The sequence below is a fragment of the Athalia rosae genome, chromosome 1 (genome assembly GCF_917208135.1).
Source record: "Athalia rosae chromosome 1, iyAthRosa1.1, whole genome shotgun sequence".
In the NCBI taxonomy this organism is placed as follows: domain Eukaryota; kingdom Metazoa; phylum Arthropoda; class Insecta; order Hymenoptera; family Athaliidae; genus Athalia; species Athalia rosae.
This window is the reverse complement of record NC_064026.1, coordinates 24,415,849-24,440,228: the sequence shown is the minus strand read 5'-3', so window position 1 is coordinate 24,440,228 and position 24,380 is coordinate 24,415,849. Positions and strand designations below refer to the sequence as shown.

Genomic DNA, 24,380 nt, shown 5'->3' with positions numbered 1-24,380 from the left:
GGATGAAATTGCAAGTGAAGTATTCTTACCCTATTCTTGTCGTGCGTTTTGTCGCTCATTGAACCCGATTCGATTCATTCATTCGTTCATTTTTACGCGTTCGATCCAGACAAGAAACGAATACGACAAAACGTAATATTCCATCGAGACGGCAACCGATTTTCACCGGCAAGTTCAATATTGGCCGCAGCGACGTTCCGCGCAATATCATCGGTGAAATTTTGGCGGTCAGCTGTGCAAACCCGATGATTGGCTATGCGGTATGAATAAGTACATCAAAATCACGGAGTGATGGAACAAACAAAAAAGAACTCTCACCTCCATGTTTTTCTACTTTCTTTCCCTCTTTCTTTGATTTTGTCGGACTTTTTTCAACCGGAATGTCGTCAATTTCGGCACTAGGTGAGACGCGCGATCGAGAACCGAGGAGAGAAGTCGAACACAGTCCACCGCCGCTATATGATATGTATATTACCCAGGGCTTATAGGTGTATATTTATGTATTATATATGTGTACATATGAATTTCGGTGCCCACCCGCGGAGCCCAAGGCCAGCAGTTTTGCAGGTAAAATGTCGCAACATTATACTTATTGGCAAGTTCTGATATATGTATATATGTATGTAAACGGCATAGAACGAGACGTATATGTATATAAATATATTTTTGCTCAACGAAAATTCTATACACCGTATAAATATATATACTTAAATAGGGATCGCTAAGTATGCGATTATTGATTTTTAAGCAATGCATAAACGGAACAAAAAAGAGAAAGTGAAATGAATGATAAAATGGAAAAATCAATGCCTTGGGGTAAATATCAGCCTGTGGGGTTTCGGCGTTAAAGTGATACCGCAGTCTCCGGATAATTCCACGGTAACATCGGGAGGCAAGGAGATTTTACAATCTTGAAGAATACGACCGGCAAAAATGAATAGCATCATCCCAGCGAGTTCTATTCCAAGACATACCCTCTTACCTGTATAACAAAAGATGTTAAAAATGGATTTGGAAACGATCCGTCCGCGGGAAGATGATATATTTGCGGCGTAGATCGATTGTATTTACCGCTCTGAAAGGGGAGGAAATTGTCCCGTTTCGCGAAGCTTCCATCTTTTGATATGAATCTGCTAGGCTTGAAGTCGTCTGGATTTTCCCAATACTCTGGATCCATGTGAATTGCCCATTGCAACGGGACGACCATCGAACCCTTTGGGATGAGGTAGCCGCCGATTTCGGAGTCCTGCGGAACAAATCCTCATTTATTCCCGGAAAAAGAATAAATATTTTATTCCTCATTCAAACCTCGAGAGCTCCATGGGGTATCCCGATTGGAACGACGCTCCGGATTCTCTGAGTTTCCGCAATCGCGGCCTCCAAATAGGGCAGGACTTTTCTGTCCTCGAGTTCTATCGTCTTGCCTTTCAAAACCGTCGTTATCTCGTCGTGGATATTTTTCTGCGATAAAATGGGGGAAACGGAAATATTATCGAGACTGCTAAACGTTCTCGCGACGTACCGTTGTTCACCTGTTCCTGCGGGTGGACGGCCAGAAAGAGCAGCAGCCACCGAAGAGTTGTGAGAGTGGTGTCGGTTCCTGCACCGAAAAGATCAGCTAGTAGGTGCATTTTTTGCGGTTGATCAAAGTGGCCATTCGGTTCGCCATTCTCTCGTCTTCTCTCGACTTCCTCATCGAACGCTGACAGCACGCATTCCGTGTTATCCTCGCGACTCATCCCCGCGTAGATTTCGTGGGTTTTTACTTTTCCCTCGATGAGAAAACGCATCATTTTTTTGTACCGCGGAAGCCATCTGCGGATGATAAAAACGGACGCGAGGTGCGTGCCGACAATTTTTACGTCCCATGTACCGTTCGTACATATGGATTGTGCACGGGAATACGAAATTTGCGAAAATATTAACTGGATGCCAAAGAAATGATAAGCGTCGCCTCGCGTCGCGAGTTCTCAAGTGGCACTATAAATTTTCTATTTTTACCCTCGCCGTTTTAAATATAGATCTATATGTTTATCTCATGATTTATTTAGTTTGCAACGACTTTTAACGAATTACAATTGTAACGTCTACGTTTAATTCACCTGAGAAAAGGGAGAAAATTTAGCGGCCCCGCTATTCCTATGTGTTTTACACCGTCCTCTTGAAGACTTTGTAGCCATTTCCAAGTTTTATCGTCCTCTTCGAATACCTTGCCGAAAACTATCGAATTCATTACGTTTCCCATGCAATGGAGCAAGGTGTGATGGGGATCGACGCCGACCCCGTCGTTCGAACGCGTCAGTAGTTTCTGTGCAGACGATGAAAGAGAGTAAAAAATTGATATGACGCAACTACGAAGTTGAGGAATTTAAAACGCGAGTAACAACAGGTAGGATCGACTCGATTACCGCGATGCTTTCGTCGACAGCGGTTTGCAACCTGGTCTCCATTTTTATTTTCTTCTTGATCCCAAGTTTAACCATTCCAAGATTTCTGAGACATCCGACGGCGAAACGGCGCTGTTCTCGCCACAAATCTCCCTCGGCGCAAATCAACCCTTAGAAAAAATAACAATAACAATCATATATCCGTGCACGCGCGGATCTATTTAGGAAAATACAATCATAGCGCGGATGCGTCGCGGCGATAAGCGTATTCTCAAAGTCAAGTCAATTATCCTATCATCATTGTTAGATTGAAAAAGCACTCGCACGTATATGCGCTGCCTTTTGCTTTTTTATTTCGAGCCCGATGCAGCAGCTGGCCAGACGGCAAAACTTGTTCCAAAGAATGACCTACCGAGACAATCGAATGCAGAAAGCTGCTCATTGGCGAAAAAACTTGTACAACGATATCATCTCGGATATCGTATCCTTCAACCGTGCGCGATGCGCTGTGGGAGTAAATTACGCAGCGTTCAAATTACTTGTTATAAATAAAAGTAAATTGATTCTCGGTTAAATTATCCTCATTAAAATAAATTAACGCTGGTTGTAACTTCACGCGTCATTGGAGAAAAAGAAAGAGGGGAAAAAGAGACAATCGCCATCGAATCAGATCGTATACAAGTATTGCAATTCTAGCGATGGAAAATTAATTTTCCACACACATCGTACAAAACGAGGCGTATTCTCTGCATTCGTACGAGCCGCAACACGAGATTAGATCTGTGATAATCACGAGATAATTGAATAAATTATAAAGTCATTTGCAGATGTAAGCGGTCTGCGAACAATATACGTTGCAGCGCGGTGTGCAGTAATTTGGTCATTCGGTGGCGTTCTCTTTGACATTGATTTTTGTATGGTCAACGAACACTAGCCGGTCGGGAGTTTTATTTTTTTGTCCCATTCTTTCTTTCTTCTTTTTTTCATATCGCCTTGAGCTAGATGCGCTCGGAGACTGCTGAATGCTTTAGCGCGCGGAATTATCGAACCTGGAATAAAAATAACCTGCACATCGCGCATCAGCTGATGAGCCGCGGCAACCGATAAACAACATGACAATGCATCGGATATAACGCACGCACCGGCACTAGCCGGTTTGATCCTATAATAACGAAAATTTTACAATTCAGCCGCTTACATACGTATCTGTGTATCGGTGGCAGAAATTAAGATCTTTCAAAATTGTATACACCGATCGAGGAGACTGACGTGAGAGACATGAGAAAAAGCAAAAAAACCGACTTATATCTTCACCAGGAGATAATTTACTGTAGCGAGATTCACGAACTCAAATCAAAGGTGAGAAGAATGACAACGATGACGTATGTACGGTTGTACTTTTTGACTTTTTTTCCCTATTTTAACTCGCAGGTGAAATTTCCCGCAAATTGACCAAATTTCCGAGTACAGCGATTAAATTCCTATAAAAAAATGGGCAGCTTATGATTATTGTTTTATTTTGTTTGTTATTTTTTCCCACAACCCGACGCGGTTGCAGCAAATCCATATTAATGTAGAACGTTTAGATTATATTATAATATATAATCTCTGCATATATGAATAAATACTTCAAGGTAAATACCCGCGGGTCTTGGCGACAATCACCGATAGACGATCATCGGCATCTTAATTCTCCTCCTCCGTATAGTGGAACAATTTGTGCATTTATTCTCAATATCACCTTGGGGAGCCGGCTGTATCGAGCGCGTAGATCGCGCGTCGCGTCTTTATAGGGTTACATTGTTATGCAACGGAATGAGAAATCATTGTCTTCGCCCGACTGCAAGCGGCGGCAAAGAACAAAAATAAAACGACGCGAAACGAAACGAAATGATCACTCGGTGTTTCAAATTTAACAACAATATAACCGTGTACGTGTGCGTAGGTGTACGCGACTGTTACAATGGCATCGTAAATAACACGATCACCTATAGACGTGACCGTTCGGTCGTCTGCTGCAGCTTAAAAAGGAAAAAGTAAAAGGGGGAAGTGGGTACACGTATTGCAGTATTGTACGTACATATAATAGCGAAGAATTATATGCAGCGGTAGCAGCAGCTAGACGGTAAATTATTCGTCGGATCACTGATCTTAACGACCGCGCGATTTCCAAGGCCGCAGACGTTGTGCGTTTAGAAGTCAATCGGCAAGCGGCGTTGCAAGACTCGTTGCGGAAAAGAATAAGAAAAAGGCAAAGAAGGATCGAAATTGAAAAAAGTACCGCAGTTACAGTATATATGCGCACGCGGAAAACAAAAACCATGATTTTTAGCCAACATTCCGTCCGTGACATTCGCAGACTGTAATAAGCGGCATACGGTGCGCGGGAATATCATTACCGTCAAATAAAGCAGACGACACAATGACGACGACTACGACGACGGTGACACGTTTCCCGCCGAAGCTTCGAAGGTGCGACGTAAAGCTATCCTCGCTACATAATTGTGTCTGGACGAAAAAGGTTGATCGATCGGATCGATTTTTCGAACGGATTTAAAATTCTCGTCCACGAAAGGGAGATGCATGAAATAAAATGGAGACTATTTAGCGCGCGATGTGATAAGGAAAAATTCCAGTCTTCCGCAGTCCTTGCGTCGGTACATTGTAGCCATGGTTTTCAGACACGTGGACACGTGGGAATGATGAAAATAAATCAATAGAAAATCGTAATTACAATATTAGATCGACGATAACCAACCGTATCGTGAATATTGCAATATAGTCGCAATTATTACTGCAATATAAATGCATATCTCAATTACTCTTGCATTTACCTATACCAACCGCGTGTTCAACGTGATAAAAGACACCCTCCGAGCCGTACGTTGTATGCACAAAGTATCTGATGCAATAATAATTTTGGAAGCAGCGGGGACCGAATCTCCCGTCTATGGTACCGTGAAGAAAAGGAAAGGAAAGGGAAAAAAAAAAAAAAAAAAAAAGGTAAATTAGATACACGAATAAACGAGTGAAAAAATAAAAGAGATACTTCCCGCCCGCGACTAATTATGGATCCGTGGAAGGTCAGTTACGATTCAGATATATACATAAGTGATATTGCATACAGGTATACATAATAATACACGTGTAGATATTTGTAATAAAATAAGAGATGTAAGGAAGTGGATTCCCCGAGCACCATGTGATCGTCTAACTGTACCTAACGTACAGGTTATACATACACACGTCAATGCATATATGTATACCTTGGTACAGTATACGTAGGTGTAGGTACAGGCATTTAGAATATCTCGGCAAAATCCCGCGGACGACGTATATGGGTATACATACGTTATCGCTGACGATTGCATCAATAGAATTTATGTATAGTTATACGTAATATGATGCAAATACATATGCATAGGAGAAGGAGGGGCAGAACGAGGTAAGACTTCCGAATATCCCCCCCCCCATCTTGATCAAATTTTACAGACGCACAATACGTACAAAATTAGGTTGAATTCCCAAGTAATAAGATGCGGGAAGATCTTAGTTCGCGAAATATGAATTTTCCAAATAATAATAACCACGTTATTAATGTTAATTTTACGTATAGGTATACGACTAAACGTACGACGAGTGACTTCCGCAGTAGATTCGTTCAAGTCTACATTATTCGAATTGTCCTCATGACCATACAATCCATCACTCACGCATTCACGTCCTTCCCCCGAATCATCGCCTCACCAAATATCCGATGAGTCTACGATCTGGGTACTAAAAATCACAGATACAAAAAAGGTTAGCGAGGCCTCTACGCGAGGTGGGTGGTGCCATTAAATCTCAGCCTTATTGGGGATATACTAACAATGATTCTACCAGACGATGAGAATGATTATACATATTTGAAAACATTAGCAAAATACATCACTTCTCTCAACTCTACCCCGCTAGTGAAGATAGTCAATAACCTTAATTTGATCGGATTTGAAGGTAAAACAGCCGAACCGAGCAATTACCAGCATAAAAATAAAAATATTTTCGTTAAATGAATGTTGAATGAATTTGCTATGCATACGATGTACTCGACGAGAAGATCACTCGGGGTTTTCCTCCGCGGAGATTTCAATGCAATAGATAGTTGAATAGGCGCGTGATCCGTCGTTTGACGAAAGTAGGAGTACTTCGGATGAAAAGCTGCACGATTATCAGGCGCCCCGATTTTCACACCATCAGACAACGTCCCTACCTATTATCGTTTGTTATATATCTACGTGTATCGTTACTCTGTACCGCGGTGTGAATTCGTTAATTACCCGACGGATATTTGTACACGGTACCTCGCGTACGTATAACCCATCCGTATACACCTAGGAAGTTTACAATTATCCTCGGAATATGATCGCGTGTTGGATTTTTAAGTGTATATCTTGTGGCTCGCGACGATGTTACGTACATCGTTAAATGTCAGGATGACCAGACAGCGGCTATCAGGGTCGTCCTGTTGAAAAAAGTCCTTGAAAGCGTACAGCCTGCTGCACACGTCTTCCTCCCTCGGTTTATTTTTTCTATCTTGTTTTCAGGACGCGTGGCAACTGCGAAAATTTTATCGCGACGTAATCGAGATGCAATTCTTTATCAGGACAAACCTTGCGGAATATGTATTCGAACCACGTGTCACGCCCCGTCGAGTTCGGAGATACGATGATCGCGGTGCGCCTTGATTCGAAATCGTCGCGACGTCATTTTCACGTTTCGAAAAATCGCGCGATTCTGTCCCGAGCGATATTCTGAGAAGGTGTATTCGAATACCAATCGTCTTCGCAAATCGTTACTGCTGGTTATTTGGTTTTTAATTTTTACCATTTTTCAAATGGTAAAAATTTGAATAGCCCGGATAATTATATCATTATGTTTATGGTATACGCAACGCGCGGTTTATCGATAATTCTATCAGAGGTGAGAAGATGAAGCGCTCGGATATCAAAGCAGCATCATCATCGTCATCGGCATCGGCATCTGATGTTAGTACACATAAATATATGTACACGTATGTATATCGCATCTAAGCCATATAAACTTAATACATATATATATATATACTTATACATATACATATATATATATATATATATATGACACGATAAATACCTCACAGCTCGATAGGGAGCACCAACCGAATTCAAGGTCTGTTTTCGCAATGTATAAACGTAAATATTTATGCGTATCGCATGTTTTCTCACATACATACAGGTATGTACGTAGGTATGTATAAAACCATAGGTACACACATACCTGTACAATATATTATCATATCGGCCCTTTTTCACGCCTTTAAAATACCAAGCGTCATCGTCATCGTCGTATCGTGTACGTAAAGTATAATTCCAGAGGTGAACAGCCGCCGTTATATCGGTAGCAAAATAAATATTTCTTCTCCAAGTTTTTAGTCAAAGACATTTAAATGTCCTCCCTGCCCCTCCCCTACTCCCGCCTTTCGAACACGTATGAAAAAAACATTGAAAAAAAAGCAAAAAAAAAAAAAAAAACACATTAGCAAATACGCGGCGGGTAGGTACGCACAGCTATGTGATTTCGAATAAATATGTACTCATATTTCGGCGATGCGGTGAAACAATTATTCGTATGATATAATTTCATCGATGTATATTCAAATATAGAAATCATTGGAAAAAGAGATGGTGAATGAAGAAGAACAGGATTGAATAAATGTCGTGCATATGTAGCGATAAACTATTGTCCAGAAATTCCGTAAATTAAATTTCAATATCCGCTATAAATTACAGTTCACCGCCGATACAGACCCATTTAATTATTCAGAGATATAGGTATAATATCGAGTTGATAGTATGACCGTCCTCGAACCCAGAATGCCTTGCGCAATCGCCTTCGGTTTAACGTAATCGCCACGGCTGCGGCTTATACATATCAGCTCTTGTAGTGGCATCTCCCGTACGTATCGTCTCGGTTGATTCATACGTGTATGTGCTTCACATGTGTAAATATATGTAGAAGAAATATTTCACACACACGTGAAAAATTTCACTATATCTCATTTATTATTGCCCAAACTATTGATATCCACGTAGCACACGTGTATACGTGCAAACGATACGATATGATCTCAAGTGAATGACAATTTTCAGTTTTTTTTTTTTACTTTATACGTATACCTGTGAAATGTAGGCAATGCGAATCGATCGATAAATGATTATGAAAATGATTTTCTTCTTTATCCGCCACCCACATAATAATTGCGGTAATCGGCACGCGTTGTGCGTGTATGTCGTATGACTGATTTTCTTATTTATCTCTCGACGTACAAGTATAGCGTTCTACTTGTTATGCGGATGCAGAATCGAGTAAAATTCCATTGAATGGAGAAAAAAAAAAAGACGATTACATACCTGAATATTATTGTTTCAATAGTCACGTGGTAATTGTGAATATGAGGATGCGACTTTTTATTGTTGACGATATTTTTTTGATTTCGTTCAATTTTTCTCAGCTACCCAAATACTATCTCTGCGCCATATCGTGATGTCAACGGAGCGCGACTCCGAACATTATTTTACCGCGAGGAGAATTTCGGAACGACCTTCGAACAAACGGTTGAAATCGAAAGAAAGGGGTGAGACAAAAGAAAATAAATGAAAGACCGAGGAAGGATGGATTGTTCCGTGTTCGGGAACCAAGTTTCGGACGTACGCACGACGTACAGCGACACGAGGAAGTATCCGGCAAAGTGGAACAAGAGATGGGAGAGAAAATGACATGCAATACCCCATTACACGTATAGAACATAATCCGCGAATAATCGCGCGTCGAACGAAACGGAATAGATCGGTATCGGATGTATACAATTGACATTGGTACAAATGGCATTGCATTTATTTGCACCGTATGCTTATTACGATACACGAATGTTTTATATGGAGGTAATGAATAGGGAATTAGCTATTAGATTTTCGTCCGTCTAGACGGGAACGGGCGACGTGCGATAAAAATGCTGTTTCGGATGACGTATCCCAGGTTCAATGCTACTCTCACTTTCGTATTAGGTGTATATAAGATACCAATTCAGACACGGTTGCCCGCTACGATCCGCCGCCGCCGCCGCCGCCGCCGCGCCGCGATACAGAGTCACTCGTGCACATAAAGGCCTGTTAAAAAAAAAATAAATTGTAAAAAGAGGCGCGGGGATACAGGAATATATATATATATATATATGTATCCGCGAAGGTCCCAGAACCGGGACGTTTGTATTCGGGTTCGAAAGAACGCGTGGTATTTCCGTTTGAAAATTTGAACCTTCTCGGAAGTCAGAAAACCCTCGGCGCGGTCCCGAATAGTTTTCACTTTCGTAAATTTCACATACAGTACCTGCGTATAAATTTAGCCTCGGGTATACGTTACGTTGTTACAAGGCACACACCCGCGATGACCCTATTTCGATTCGACGATTGAACAATAAAGAATACGACGTCTTATTGATGAAAACTAGAATTATCTCATTATACTGCTGCCGCGACTACAGGTAACGCTATTAAATCGTTTCTGTTCGATGACTCGTATTCCGCACGCGCGCGCCACATTCTCGCCCGTATACACGTATACCTTAATTATAAAATATATATATATATATACATTGATCGTCTGCGGCACGTCCAAGTTCTACGAACGTTTAAATACCTAAATGATTAATTTCTGTGTGTATACCTACTAGATGGATGGATTATTGATTTTTTCACACACGCGCCGTTTCATCGACATAACCCGCGCGTATCGTTAATGTATTCAACGATCCGCACCCGGTTTTACATAGTTGTGTCGGACCCGTTCATGTAACGCAATTTTCTATTGGATTGTAAAACAAACGCGTAATCGTGCAGGTAACGTCGTTTGTCGTTTGATTCGAATTTTTGCGGGACACCTATAATTCCAATCTCGCACATCGCCCCAACGATATCGAGTCGATCGCGAATTCCGCGGATACGGAGCAACAGAAATAAAAAAAATAGATCAATGAACGGCGGTAGAGTTTTCCATGTTTCTTTTTTTTTTTTTTTTTTTTTTTTTTTTCCTCTCTGCTTTCTCCGATAGCAAAATCGACGGTAGCGAAGAGCGAGTCTTTCCGATCGGAAATTGAACGAGGAAGCGGCGCGTCGTACAGACCAGGTTGACCGAAAGATGAATGAAAAAAAGAGGAAAGTAAGCGAATGTGGATGGATGGGCTTAGAGACCCCCGTACGTCATTCGGTCGGGCGTAGCGGCAGCATTGGGGAGCGTCGCGCAGTGGAGTGTCGGGAGTCGGGTCGGCCGGCGAGTAGTAACGCCCGAGGTTCGTCGGGCGCGAAGCGTACGAGCTTAGCGGGACCGCGACTACTGATATTCGATATAGATATACGGGAACCGGCGATCCCGCGCCTCGGCAGATGGTACAATCCCATATACAAACATCGCAACGTGCTGCGCTGTGCGGTATCGTGTGTCGCGGGACGGCTTCTTCAGGGACAGTTCCGAAAGGGCGTGGCTTGAATCCCTCGCCGGCGTCGCGAGTGGTGAAAGGACACCTTACAAAAGACGGTCGTCGGGAAGAGGGAAGCCGTTTCGAGCTACTCGGAGGGGAGCGAGATACGGTGGTGGGAAACGCCGTTGGCCACTGATCATTATTATTCGCTCGATTCTTCGATAATGAAAAGTTTCTCATTACGCGTATCCACCTATACTACAGATGCCCACCGCAAATTTCACACCCAATTCCAAAGACTTCCGATTTGAGGAGAGAAAGAAAAAAAAAAAAAAAAAAAAAAAAAAAAAGAAAAAAAAGAGAGTCTTTTCAGGAATCACCCGATGCACCGCGCAGGTTGATCGAAAGCAAGAAAAATACTCGAAGGACGCTGATATGGGAATGAATATATTATTCGGCGGTCGAAGAACTTTGACGGCAATATATCTATAGGTAATATATCGCATCTTCGAAACAAAGAAGGCGAGGCTGATTTTCGAAATTCTCTCCACGGCTAATTGGGGGATTCGGAGAAACGTGGCATATCTTTATCCTCCGCAACGATGTTTTTGCTTCTTTTTTTTCTTTCTCGTAACGCGAACGTGGTGGTCGAACCTCGTGCGAATCGCTCGCGAATACATCCGAGTAGATCACAGCGGCGAGGCTGCGGACGTACGTATATATTTAGTAGGTTAGTCGGTTGCGTGGCCGGCCAGATTCGGACGTTTCGACCGCTGAAAACCGTTAGATCATCCGACGCGCGGACGGCTGCCCTTTCATTGTCTTCGCCCGTTCTCATTCGCAGCTCGATGGTCGAGAAGAATAGCTCACCGTATCCTTGCATTATCCCGTGGGTCACGTAAAGAGGTGCTCTCCCGGAAAGTTCGCTCCTCCCGAGTGCCTGAGAGACGAGACGATGATCGGCGACGAGAACCGTGTAGAGGGATCCCAATTTCAGGCCACACACCGGTCCGTATTTTCGCACGAGTCCGGTGAGAGTTTCGTGAGGTGCGTCTGGTTTTATCCAGGGTAAAAAGCCGAGGATCGGGACTCCCCGCGGACCCGGCGGCAGCCTGCGACCCTGCTTACGATTCGTCAAAAATACGAACAAACAGAATCCGAGGGTAACGCAAATCCCGATAACGAACTCCGCGTAAGAAGACATCTCGCCGTCCGACGGCCGCGTTGCGATATCGACCGTTGAGAGAAATGATTTTGACCGGAGGTTCTCGCGACGGTGTAGCCGTAGCGTGAATGTAAACAAACGATTTAATTACGATACGGGAAATAGATTCTGAAATTCAGCGTCACGGTGATTTGTTGAAATAACACTAGATGCCGGCGCGTCGCCGCAGGGATCGTACGGGCGCGGGGAAAAACTGGTTCGCCTTTTTAAAAACGAACCTCCGGCAGATCCAGGATTCGCACAAAGAACAATGGCGGTTCTTCCTCCGTCCGCCGATGCCCGACCGATCGGTCGTCGTCTCCTGCTTTGTTTCTTCTCCTCGGTGCGATCCCGGAGTCCCGACGAACCGAACGACCGCTGCTACTCGCGGTACGACGACGAACGAACGTATATTATTCCCTCGAACGATACACGGCTGCCTCGCGATATCGGAGCTGTTGTCGGACCGAGGACTCCGAATACGATTTCGTCAACGTGTATACGCGCACGGTCAGCACTGCGACGAAATACGGAGTAGCAGCCGGATGTCACGGACGACGAGCTCGTCGGCGTTCGCTATTCCCGCGACGGAGTGTCGACGGGTCCTGAAGCCCGGTTCCGGCGCGCCGTTTTCAAACGGACGTCATTTTCGAATGAAAATACCGCACTCGAGCTTCCTCACCGTTTACCGGGGACAGTCGAACGTGAAATGCGTAGATTCGTGACACGCGAGTCCATTTGAAGCCGTCCGTTCGGTACTTTGACTAACAAATTCCTGATTCCATATTCGAAACCGATCGGATTATCTACCCCGCGTGATCTCCTTGACCCGCGCCAGCCGAGATTCCCCCATGTTGATAAATACATCCGTAGCACAGAAATCGTCAGCGCGAAACAAATTTTTCTTTCAATGCCACGGAGCGAGCGCACCTTGTACTTGTATACATATGTTGTATGTAGAGTAAATATGTATATCGAGAGCGTAGAATTCGGAACGTCGAGCGAAGACAACGCGGCTATTCAACCGGCGTAATTTCTCACAAACATCATACACGGGTAGTACACACACATGTGCGTACAGTATAAACACACGATGATTCCCAGGTATGATAATCCGTGGAATCGCTCGAGCCGATCCTCGAGAGGTAAACTTATCATCCGTTCGTTTATTTGTCCGTTTCACGTTTAACCCCAGCGCGTGCATTCCTTCGCCACGCATTTTTCTTACTCTATTTTTCCGTCCCCCTCGCGTCTCCGTCACGGGGTGACCCGATCGAATCTTTCGACGAACGGAGGGGGCGAGGATCGAGCTCGTTCCGCCGCCGAGAATCGTAGGCGGGGGTACGTAGTCGGCAATTAATTCCGACGATCGCGAAGAGCGTCCGTCGGCTGCAGAGTGCAACGTCCCGCGCGCGTCCGTGAAAGTGAGAGTATATACCTCCGAGTAGCCTCGTGTCCAGAGATGGACGGACACCTCCAGGTACGCGCGTCCCCATCGCGCGTATACACGCGCCTACCGTCTATGTACGCGCGTCTCTTGTTGCTTCAGCGTTGTGTATCTTGCCAACGGAACCCGGGGAAACCCAATTCATTTGTCATCCGCGAGGAGCTTTGGGACCGATCGGATGGAATTGGAAATTTGCAACGATCTGCTCTTATTATTGGCGATCTATGCGCGAAATCGCAGCATCGCAGTCCCTTTTCGAACCGTTCGCTCGTATATTGTCGGCGAGCTCGTTACGTGTTGTTGTTGTAGCGGGAGACTTGGTAACGAATCTACCGACATACGTACGCCGCTACTGGTACGTAAGCGAACTTACATCGAACACTTTCGCGTGCAGAGCCATTCAACTCCAGTTACGTCTTCTCGTGACACGCGGGCGCGGACTTGTTAACAACTTTGCTCGGCACGGTCGTTCAATCGTTACGCAATTTATTCGCACACCGCCATTCATTGCGGACCGTCGTCGTTCGCTCAATTTCATACGTCGGCCCTTTTATTCGATCCCGATGCCGCCGTACAGTTAATGTCCGTTTCGCTCCGTACAGGCGCGACATCGTCCGAGTTAAATCGTCGTTCTTTATTCTGCTGCGAAAAAGAGTAGAGAAAAAAAGGAACTGAATTCTCCGAGTTTAGAGCATACGCGTAAAGTGGGCGGCGAGTCGCGAATAATATAAACATAGAAAATGGCGTCGTCGCCCGGATGCTAATGGATGTTTTTCAGGGGGACTGGATCGGGTGAGTTGAATTCTGGCATTAGAATCGTGCGGTATTCAGATGTAGATCCGACGATATCGAGGAGAAACGAACGATACGTGGTCGGCGGCAGTTAGGGAATCTCTGGGGGCCTCCCGTCGGGGTGCGTAACCAAGGATAATCGAGTTGTACGATCCGCTTTTGGAATCCGTGAGAATCACCGGGATACCGAGGAGGTCGTCGCCGTTAAAAGTTACCGGCACGGAGACCTCCCCTACCGCGTATCCCCCGATGAGTCCCAGCGGATATCAAAGGTTATCAAAGCCGAGCCTCCTGCCGGCGGTGCTGCAGAAATGCCGTAAACTCTTCGTCCGACGGTTGTGCCAGTTTTCGCAGACCAGAGTCCGTTCAACTTGGTTAGCACCGGCATTCTCTTCGGCAGCCGCCTCCGCTCGACGAGCGATCTTTGCGCGCGAATGCCGTGCGTATGTATATTGTATACATAGGTGATACATAGGCGTACCTACGCATACACGCTACAGATGTGTATTATGGAAGCGTCCGAAAGTCTGGCGCTCGATCGTCGCAATTATATCGTCGTACGTTTCGGCGGCCGAATAATAATCGAAGAAAAAAGACGTTAACCGCATCCTTCTACGATTTGCCGATGTGGTATGCGTAGGAGAGCGTACGGTAGACGAGTGCTGTGATTATTTCGCGACGATCGAGAAGTAGCGTTTATGTACGTATATACGTGTACTCCTCCTTATCGGAATTCAAGTGACGCAACGAGGTATGCAGCGGCTACGTCTCGATTACCTTCGAGTTAGTCGAGTGCAATGACTGCGAATAAGTTATACCGATGCATATCTAACGTCGCGAACAAAATGCGATATCCGATTTTCCTGCTATACCTATACCTACTCGGGTGTATATGTATATATATATATATATATTTACGCGTACGTAGGAATACAAACGAGACGGAACGTGGATGTGTGTGCAACGTGTGTGCGCGCGGTGAAATCGGGCGGAACGCGATCGACGAGATTAATAAATTATCCTTGAAAGCGACGTTTTCCTCCACGGCCATCGGCAGACGATGCACCGAATAAATCCGAATGAACGACGACATTTTTTCGCAATCGAGAAACGGAAACAACAAAATGAAAATCCACATCAAAAATGAGAGAAGAAAAAGGAACAATGGAGACGCGCGCGTACGCGCGCTGCAGGGGCGAAAGTTCCGGCGTATCGCCGAGGTGCCGTACCTACGGCGGGCGTCCTCGACGCCCCGCACCTTCGATCCTGCGGGCGCGACGCGCGACGGTTGGCGGTTTTCGTCGATATATAGGCGCGGGTTGACGGGGGTTCGGGAGCGAGGCGACGTGCAACGACCGACAAAGGTCACTCGCCGGCTTTAAGTCGGCCATGGCGCCCGGCGACGTCCGCCGATCGGCGGTAAGCACCGGCCTGCAGCGGTACCAGGGGGGAGAGGCTCCTTTCTTAAATCGGTTGGCTCGGTGCGACTCGACGATACGGGGAGTCTCCGCAGGTATGCCACCGAAGAGAACGAACCACGCGGTGCCAACGAGCGGACTCCGCGCGCTACCGAGGGGTCGATGTCTCCGACCGGCGGCTGATCACCTCGCCGAAACCCGGTCGACGCACCGAGGCGCGAACAGCCGAGATATCGTCGCGATATCGCTACGTTCCGCCCGCCCCGATGAAGATGTCGAACGAACCGATGACCGACGACGAAGGACGACATCTCTACCCCGACGCGAGACATCGGGGGAAACCGAATTCCGGCGGTCCGTCCCAACGGAAACACGAGCCGCGGACTCGCTTCCCCGAGCGATTCCCGGTTCCCGTTCCGCGAATCGGCCACGGATCCGAGCCTGAGCCAATGGAATTATTTTTATCAAAATGTAAGGACGACCGCTTCGCTCCTCGGGTTCAATGGAACGGACTTTTTTTCTCGCGATCTTCACCGTAGCGCGAGGGACGCGGGCGGTCTACCTGCGATTATCGTTGCGGGCAAGAGGATCGGCGACTTTTTGCCGAGTTGCGAATCGTCGAGAGAATAACGAACCCCGTCCAGCGGCCGCTGATCCCCGAGTCCTCCTGCGGATGCGTCGGACCCGAGGGGGATCGATGTACATACTCGCGAAACGTCGACGATATACGTGAAATGTATCGGTGCGCACTCACAATCGGCGATATGCTTCGATCCATCTCCGCGTATCTTATACGCTCATACATTTTATCGCAATCTCTCTGATTTTCCATCACCGATTTTTACCGAGTCAACCCCCCTGTAATGTGCGTTCGAGCGCGCTCGTAAAGGCACAACGTACTCGCACATCGCAGTACATACCTACCACATCGAGTTGTCCCGTGTAGTATGACGTCACCGAAACAGAGCCGACGCTGCTGACCCAGATCGCGTGCCCCGCGGCACTCGGTAGAGGATGAGAAATGCCTCACGGGTGGTTGATGCGGCATTTCTAATCGCTTTTTAATTTCAATTAGGTATACGTGGAGTCGTACACCGGAGTATTACCCATTACGACGGTCGAGTGCGCTCTCGACGATCCACGCTCGATACAACGATATCGACGCACGTCGTAACGCGTAGGAAGACGATCGCTTCGACGAGTCGTCGTCGATCGCCCGTGGCTCAGCCGGACTTTCCTCGGAACCGAATATATCGGGAATCATTGGTCCGCGTCGAACGACGATGGAATCGGGACCGTGACTGGGAACGTGATCTTAATTTGCCGACAATACTCGACACACCGTAGGGGACAACGGACGGCAACAAAGGATGTCGACCTAGATTTTCGACCGCGACCGTCGATCACCGATCAATTTACTAGCTCGATAATATTCTCCACCGCATCTGCAGTCGTGTAACTATTTTGCGAAGCGATATTTTCTCATATCCCCATTACATTGGATATAAATTATGCATATTTCGCATACGTGGAAGTTATGTCGGTAGGTGTGCACGCACGTAAGTAGATGGTACATAAAACTAGTAGTTATAAGGCGTCGCGGTCCCCCGGGTCTTTGACCTCCCTATGTGCCATGAGATACGAGATACATACCAGACTGGTGCAGACCCACCGTCTCTTCTGTATGCCTACATATATTTAGAAAAGATTTACATCCGCAATAGCGAAACACCTGGCCATATCGATATTATTACCTGTATTCCGTACTATATGCCGATAAACGGAGCGTAATGATAACAATTATTAACGCTGGAAACGCGGCGAAGGTGCGCCAACTTGAGGCTATCGAGAAAACCAATGGTGATATTATTGGTCCACCGATCTCCGTATAGAGATCGTTACATTGGTCCCATTCGAACGATTCGTGAATATTTCTTTCCATCTTCTCTTTTTCCCCTTTTCTTCGAAACGAGTAGTCTCCAACGACCAACGTTTCGGCATGTGGATAATGGTTTCAGGATACTTCATTATCGCTGCACTTTGTTCTCGTTAAATAAATTAATAAGTTTATTACCTTGGTTCTTTTCTTTTCTCCGAACGCAGTATAACGAATGAATATTTCCGTTGTAATTTGAACGAACCGTGTTATTCTCCAATTGAAACGTATGTACATGGGAGAAAGAAGAAGAAGAAGAAGTAAAAAAAGAAGGTTTTCATTCCTTCTCTTTTCATTTTTCGCGTTTGATTTTTCTTCGCGACATAATGGAACGCGACGAAAAAGTCCGTCTTCAGAATCGCATGATCCGCAGGAACGTACGTGCGGTTTCATTTTACAGGTCAAGGATTACCGGTCCAAATATAATATATAGCGAGTCAAACAAAGTCATTGTTCTCGTTATCAAATCTCATATAATTATTGTTAACATACGATCGCGAATGACGTATACGCGCTTTCAAAGTTTCATTCAAACTTTCAACGTGTCGTCTTCTTTGTCGCGTATAACCGCATAAATAAGTATCTACCTCTCGTCATAATAATGATCATTATAATCGTTATACACCACATACGATGCACTGCACATTCTTCGCTGAAGAAGAAGATAATATTATACCTTTATAACGAGTATACCCATCTAGGATCCCCGTGATACGCGATATTGCCTATATATTCTCCAATTCCATGGACTTGCAGCTCGCAGAGAGCAAAAGAAAAAAAAAAAAAAAAGAAGAAAAACAAAGAAAAAACAACAACAAATGGATAAAAAAAAAGAAATCACGCAATGACGATAAGACACGATCCGCAAGGAACCACGCGGCCGTTTCCACCTCCCGTTTCGTGCGACACTGTTTTTTTTTTTTTTTTTTTTTCTATCTTCTTTCAAAATAAGCATAACGTATGCAAATGCACGTTAATTCTCGTTTTCTTTTTCCTCTGTTTTAACTCCCCTGAAATTTTCAACTCTCCTACACTGTACTCGATTACATCGCGTCAAGCTTGAATAAATCAAATCAAATCGATTTTTTTACATCTCGTTGATACGCCCGCGCCATTTTATAACCCAAAAGAGCAGTTATAGCTGAACCAGAAGAGGAAAAAAAAAGAAAAAAAAACACAAAAAAGAAAGAAGAATCGTGTAGTGACTCGTGAATTAGCACGCGGTTGAGTTCGAATCGTCCGTTTACATTGCACCTTACGGCCTGCACCGTATGCCTTAGGTAACTATGTAAGGTAATGAAACATAAAAATATATATAGACGGGCACATACACAATATATGTACATGAAATCGTCAGCGTGCAAACACTAGAGTAAGGTATATATTAACCATATATATATATTAGCATAAGGAGAGAAAGTTGCGGTCGACGCCCTGTCGCCGCTCTTTGGCATCCGCGGACGTCTCGCGATCGCGCGTTCAGATCCAGGAGTGGCAACCGAATCTGCGCCCCCGTCCCCCCTCCCCCTCCTCCTCGTCCCGCCGCCGGTCCGCAACCCCCCCATTTTTCACATCTCGTTTAATAAAACGTCGCTGTATATTTTTTATAGACTTATATACGCGAACGTACGTCCAGGTATATTCCTGTTTGTATACATATAGGTATATAATATATGTATATACTCCGCAGCTGGGCGGCGGGACGGTGTTCCTTAAAATAGACTTTGATTGGTTTATTGACTCCTGCACAACACTCTTATTCATTTATACATATATATATATATATATATGTATGCAATTATGTACGAGTTATTATAAACAGGTGTATAGATACATTTGCTGTTTATTTATTTACTCGGTTACGCCATTATATACTATTCTCTGCACATATCTTCTCACGTATAATATACGAATTGGCTAAAGATTTCTACATATGCGCCAATTCTGTTTTGCAAACTGACGAAAAAAATTGCCAATATCGGACATTTTATGATAGAGCGTTAACTATAAGGCACAGGTGAGTCGAGATAATTCATTCGATTCATTCATTGTTCGACGTTCTCTTACAAATGGGTAGCGCATGTATAATAGTTCTAATTCAAACGTTGATACAACGAGAGTGACACTGACCGCGAGCTTTGGTAAATGGTTGTTGCACCGAGATGTTCGCGACATGGTTCTTGGAATTAGGGTGTTTTTCTATCTTCGAATTGCCACGTCCCATACGAGTCGCTCGGTTATTACACATATATACATGTATGGATGGATGTGTACACATAAATGTAGATTATACCGTGCGAATGTTCGGAAGAAAAAAAAAAACGGAATGAATTAGTAGGTGAATCTAATTATAGCGTACGTTATAAATAAATACCTAATTCCGAGTGAAAAAATCGTTCGAAAATAGGGTATCTAGTATATATATATATAGTAAATATAGTAAATATTTTACCGCAACATTAGCAGGATATTCGTATGGGCTATACGCGAGCGGTATCGACGGGGACTGGAATTAGGTGCGACAATCGTCGAAAAACGGAGAAACGTAGAGCCGACGTACCGATTCTCGAATAGCAACCGTCCGGACCGGCCGTGATCAGCCGCCATCCGGTATTATAACGCTGCGTAACGGTACAAAAAGACACGTTTGCGGAACGCGCACGGTCTCAAAGTGATCGCCGCTCTAACGTGTCACGTGGTAGAGATCGCGCGCGAATTATTGCCAAATATCGGCGAGCGCTACGTACCGCGGACACCGCGGCTGAGAAATAAGTATTCGTCGTCGTAACAATGTGGGGGAGACAAATCGAAGCGAATTAACCGTTTTCCATCGCACGCATACCTAATCGCTATGAGACCGCGGATAAATCATCGCGCATGACGTCGCAGGCAGTTTATACCTATGGAGTACAATTTCATTGTATGATAATTTTACAGCGACGACGTCCCGGTTAGCGAATTTCGACCCGGGCCTACCCCACCGTGTTGAATGTGCGCACATGGGGCGTTTCACTGGTGTATAAACTCGACCATAGGCGATTTTCACCATTATTCACGGTACGGCTGCTGAAAATTCTCTTTCGAAATCAGTAAAGAGTTACATCGGTTTGGAAGGGAATGAAGTTTGAGTCAAATGACCTTCTTCTACCGTTGTCAGAGGACCGGAGGAAAGACCGCGCGTCATTCAATGTCTCGATACACGTTTAGAATAACTATCGAAATAGGTAAAATAAAAAGGATATGGTGAGGGTTAGTATCGGGTCGAGTTGACGTGCGTAATCTATATGTATAATGGTACGTCTCAAACGATTCGACTTGATGTGTATTTGCCTGGATTTAATTTAGAGAGATTTCTTCGCTCCGAAAACCCGCAGCAGGGATAATATGTGTGCGTACATAATTTTTTGGAAAAGGTGTTCGCGCATTTCGCGGTTCTCTCGCCTCTCGGGAATATAAAGAACGGAGTCGTATCCGAATGGCGTTCGTACGGGTCGATGACCCAAGTAGAGGATTTGTAAACTTTATGCAGGCGCGCGGTGACTGCGGAGACCGTAAAAAAGATCCACCTGAAAAAGTGAAAAAATGAGAAAAAAATCAACAGTTAACTCGATACGTATCTTTCGAGCGAATAATACGTTATTGTGTAGCTGCATCGGTAGCTCTGAGTTTTAGCATGTATTGTAGCGGAATTTTGTCAGACGTATCAATTATGTATTTATCGCCATAAAGACGGCCGACCTAGGAGAAGATCAACTTTCTTCGTTCATTCATTTTGGAAACGTAGATACATCCTGCAGCAGACGCGGGCGCAGATTATAAGCCTAGGTCAAGAAGATTCGAAAGGCGAATGGACTGTAAAGTTCATTCGGTGTTTCGTCCGTTCTTTTTTTTTTTTTTTAATTTTTTTGTTCTTATTTTCGTTTTTATCATTTCGGTTCGATATACATTCGATGCATGACGAATGGTTTAAGTAATTATTTTCGGTTTACAGCTGCTTCAATGGAGTTGGGTGGGAATAACAATAATAAGCGGGTTGCAATCGGCTCGACGAAATCATTTTTATTCACGCTGGTTATTTTATTTTATTTTTAATTTTTTTTTTTTTTTTTTTGTGAGGCGGCGTGAAGAGAAATTCGAATAAATCTGGTTCCCTCGAAAACCGGACCCGGTCAGGTTTTTCCCCTACGCGTTATAGCTTCGCTCTTTCCAGCTGTTACGCGCCGCGTGGCTATATAAAAATTTGGCATATATATTGTATATATATCGCGGTATAGGTAGTACGTACCTATACGAATTTTTCGATGAACAAAAGGGATGCGTGTCACGCGGGTGTTCGCTCCAGCGACGTAAGTATCGTTGAATGCGGGGTTGAAATTTATTCGTGGATCAATTCGCTCAGCGATCCAACGATTCGCGTTTATTTTAAAAGGCGTTTGGGTCACTCTATAGCAGAAATAAATGAACAGAGTTCTGTCGCGGAGCGGTCAACGCACTCGAAAGTTCGTCCGCAAAGCTTTCCCGGCTCATCAACATGCGCACCTCGCAATATTGTCTATTAACGAAAATTTCTAATTTCAATTTATGATAATTAATAATGAAGCAAAACCCAACGGGCAACAAAACACGAATATTACCAAGCGCGCCGCGGTATACATGCCCGTGAGATGCAAATATTTCCCGAGGCACAAATGCCAATCACGTTTATAAATGCCGAAATTAATCAACGTACGAATCGATATCGTATATTCATTCGCATACATTCCACAAGTGTAGCTCGTCAAAGGTATAGATTTTCAGACAAGTTTGACGGGCCCATAAAAGTTACATCGCATACAAAATAATTATCGAAATATGCAACGTATATTAGGCTTTGTCATTTTTACAAAAATAGTTCGAACTCTATGAAGAAAAACAGAGACAATATACTATCCTCGATCACGCGTCCAGCTGCACGTTAACTTTCATGAACTTTGACCTCGTTAAGAATCATCAATTCGAACATCATTCGCAATTTGTACCGTTATAATATATTAGAAGATATCCTGTAGGTAGGTGCACAAATTGCCGTATCTACACGAGTTGGAATCACGTTACAGAGACGTATTATACATATTGTATTTAGAATCGTGATCGCGGCGAAGTAACATTTGATCGTATCACATAAAACTTCGCGAATTAATGTATACTGTACTATAATGAGTATTTTGACACGGTTGCGTAACAATATATCAATCGTTATACGTGCGAATCGGAGATGATCCGATTGAGCCAATACTTCGTTATAAAATTAGCGAAGCGACGAGGATCGATCGAACGCCGATCGATCGACCGACCGATCGACCGACCGACCGACCGACCGATCGATCGTCCCAGTTCACATTAGAAGGTATCACGTCTCAGATGTATAATAATCTTAGAAGTAGCTATAATGATTTCGCAAGGCAGCAATGTTACAGAGGTTCGCGTATAATCCACGTTTTTTATTCAAACGGTTCAACTGTTCTAACGATTCCCACTCATGAATGCGATCGATTGATTCTATTTGTCAGAGATCGGCTTCGCGATGAGACAATGAGAAAAAAATAAGTTGCAGCGTACGAAATGTTTACCGATTATCCGGCGCCAGAAACCGGCGCGGATTTCGCGCGTACGAAAGAAGAGGCACCTTCGGGATCGGTATGTGGCGAAGGAAGAGGTTCACTCGCCGAAGAAGAGTAGGAGAGGGAAATGTGAGAGAAGAAGAAGAGTCAAAAGCGAAGGAGGAGAAGTGGTAGGAACGGGAGGATATGGCGGCTGAAGAAGAAGAAAAGGTGGGAGACGAGGACGAGAACACTTTCACTATCACAGGTGCATGACCGGGGCGTCCAAGTTGCCCAGTTGCACAGTTGCGCTCACCGCGACTCCCCCCCTACCCTCCTCCCCCCTCCCACCGCCCCACCCCCAGCCGTGTCTCCCGGGTCGTTCTCGATTCTCGGCTAACGGCTAACGGCCCCCCCGATTGTTTTCGCGGTCTTTGATCCTCGCAGGGTTTTCGCCTCGTGTCTCCTCCTCCTCCTCCTCGCACTCCTCCGTTACCTACCGTAAGTATACCCCGGATCACATATCCGCAGATCGCCTAGCGAAACCTCACCTGTAACCATCCGGAAAAAGAACCCTTGAAAATTTTCAAACTATCCATATCACGTAGCTATAAATTCTTTGGTCAATTGGATAACAAGTTGGTCGATATATTTTCCTGCAGGTGCGGCGGACCGATTAAGATTTTTGTCCTACGATTGCAACTAATCGTGAGTATATTACGTTTTACACGGAATTACAGATACGCGTATATACCTATGTATATAAAAGTAACACCGTCTGGTCGATCAGCTGTTCTAACGGCATCTCCGGTTTGATCCAGAGCTATCGGCTGCAGACCCGCGCGTCGCCTTGTACCGGAATACAGAGCGTACAGAAAAAGAAGAGGAGGAAAAAACAGAGCAAAAGGAGGAGGAAAGCAAGATTGAAGAAGTCAAAGAGAAGAAAAGGAGAAAAAAAAAAATGGGGAGATTCTCGTCTATCCACGTGATCGTGATTCCAGGAAACTGCACAGCTGGGAACGCGAAGTCGTATAGGAATTTCATTGTAGAAAATTGAAAAAATAAGAGAATATGCAAATGGGCAGGATTGGTACTGTGTGATAATATCGTTGTTCCAACGTAGAGA

The 24,380-nt window shown here is 44.7% G+C and overlaps 1 protein-coding gene across 2 annotated transcripts; it reads right to left on the bottom strand.

Moving 5' to 3' along the window:
• Nucleotides 1–645: 645 nt before the first annotated feature.
• On the bottom strand, nt 646–23,956 carry LOC105690922 (cytochrome P450 306a1). 2 transcript variants are annotated; one of them, XM_048648727.1, is made up of 7 exons: nt 23,755–23,956; nt 2,409–2,557; nt 2,103–2,308; nt 1,533–1,815; nt 1,309–1,461; nt 1,072–1,246; nt 646–982 (listed from the first exon to the last, which is right to left on the bottom strand). In XM_048648727.1, exons 1-7 carry the CDS (start codon nt 23,813–23,815, stop codon nt 804–806), a joined length of 1,206 nt encoding a protein of 401 aa, XP_048504684.1. In that variant the 5' UTR covers nt 23,816–23,956; the 3' UTR covers nt 646–803. The 2 variants fall into 2 exon arrangements, with proteins under 2 accessions (XP_048504684.1, XP_012264503.3); XM_012409080.3 differs by lacking the exon at nt 23,755–23,956 and adding an exon at nt 11,749–12,806.
• Between the last annotated feature and the right edge of the window lie 424 nt (nt 23,957–24,380).

What these genes read in the sequence shown, in the direction of transcription:
- LOC105690922 (XM_012409080.3), bottom strand. Translation starts at nt 12,082, where the DNA reads ATGTCTTCTTACGCGGAGTTCGTTATCGGGATTTGCGTTACCCTCGGA. An exon ending in CCGTCCACCCGCAGGAACAG is followed by an intron (nt 1,462 to 1,532) that starts GTGAACAACGGT and finishes ATTTTATCGCAG; the next exon opens with AAAAATATCCACGACGAGAT. An exon ending in TACCCCATGGAGCTCTCGAG is followed by an intron (nt 1,247 to 1,308) that starts GTTTGAATGAGG and finishes TTTGTTCCGCAG; the next exon opens with GACTCCGAAATCGGCGGCTA.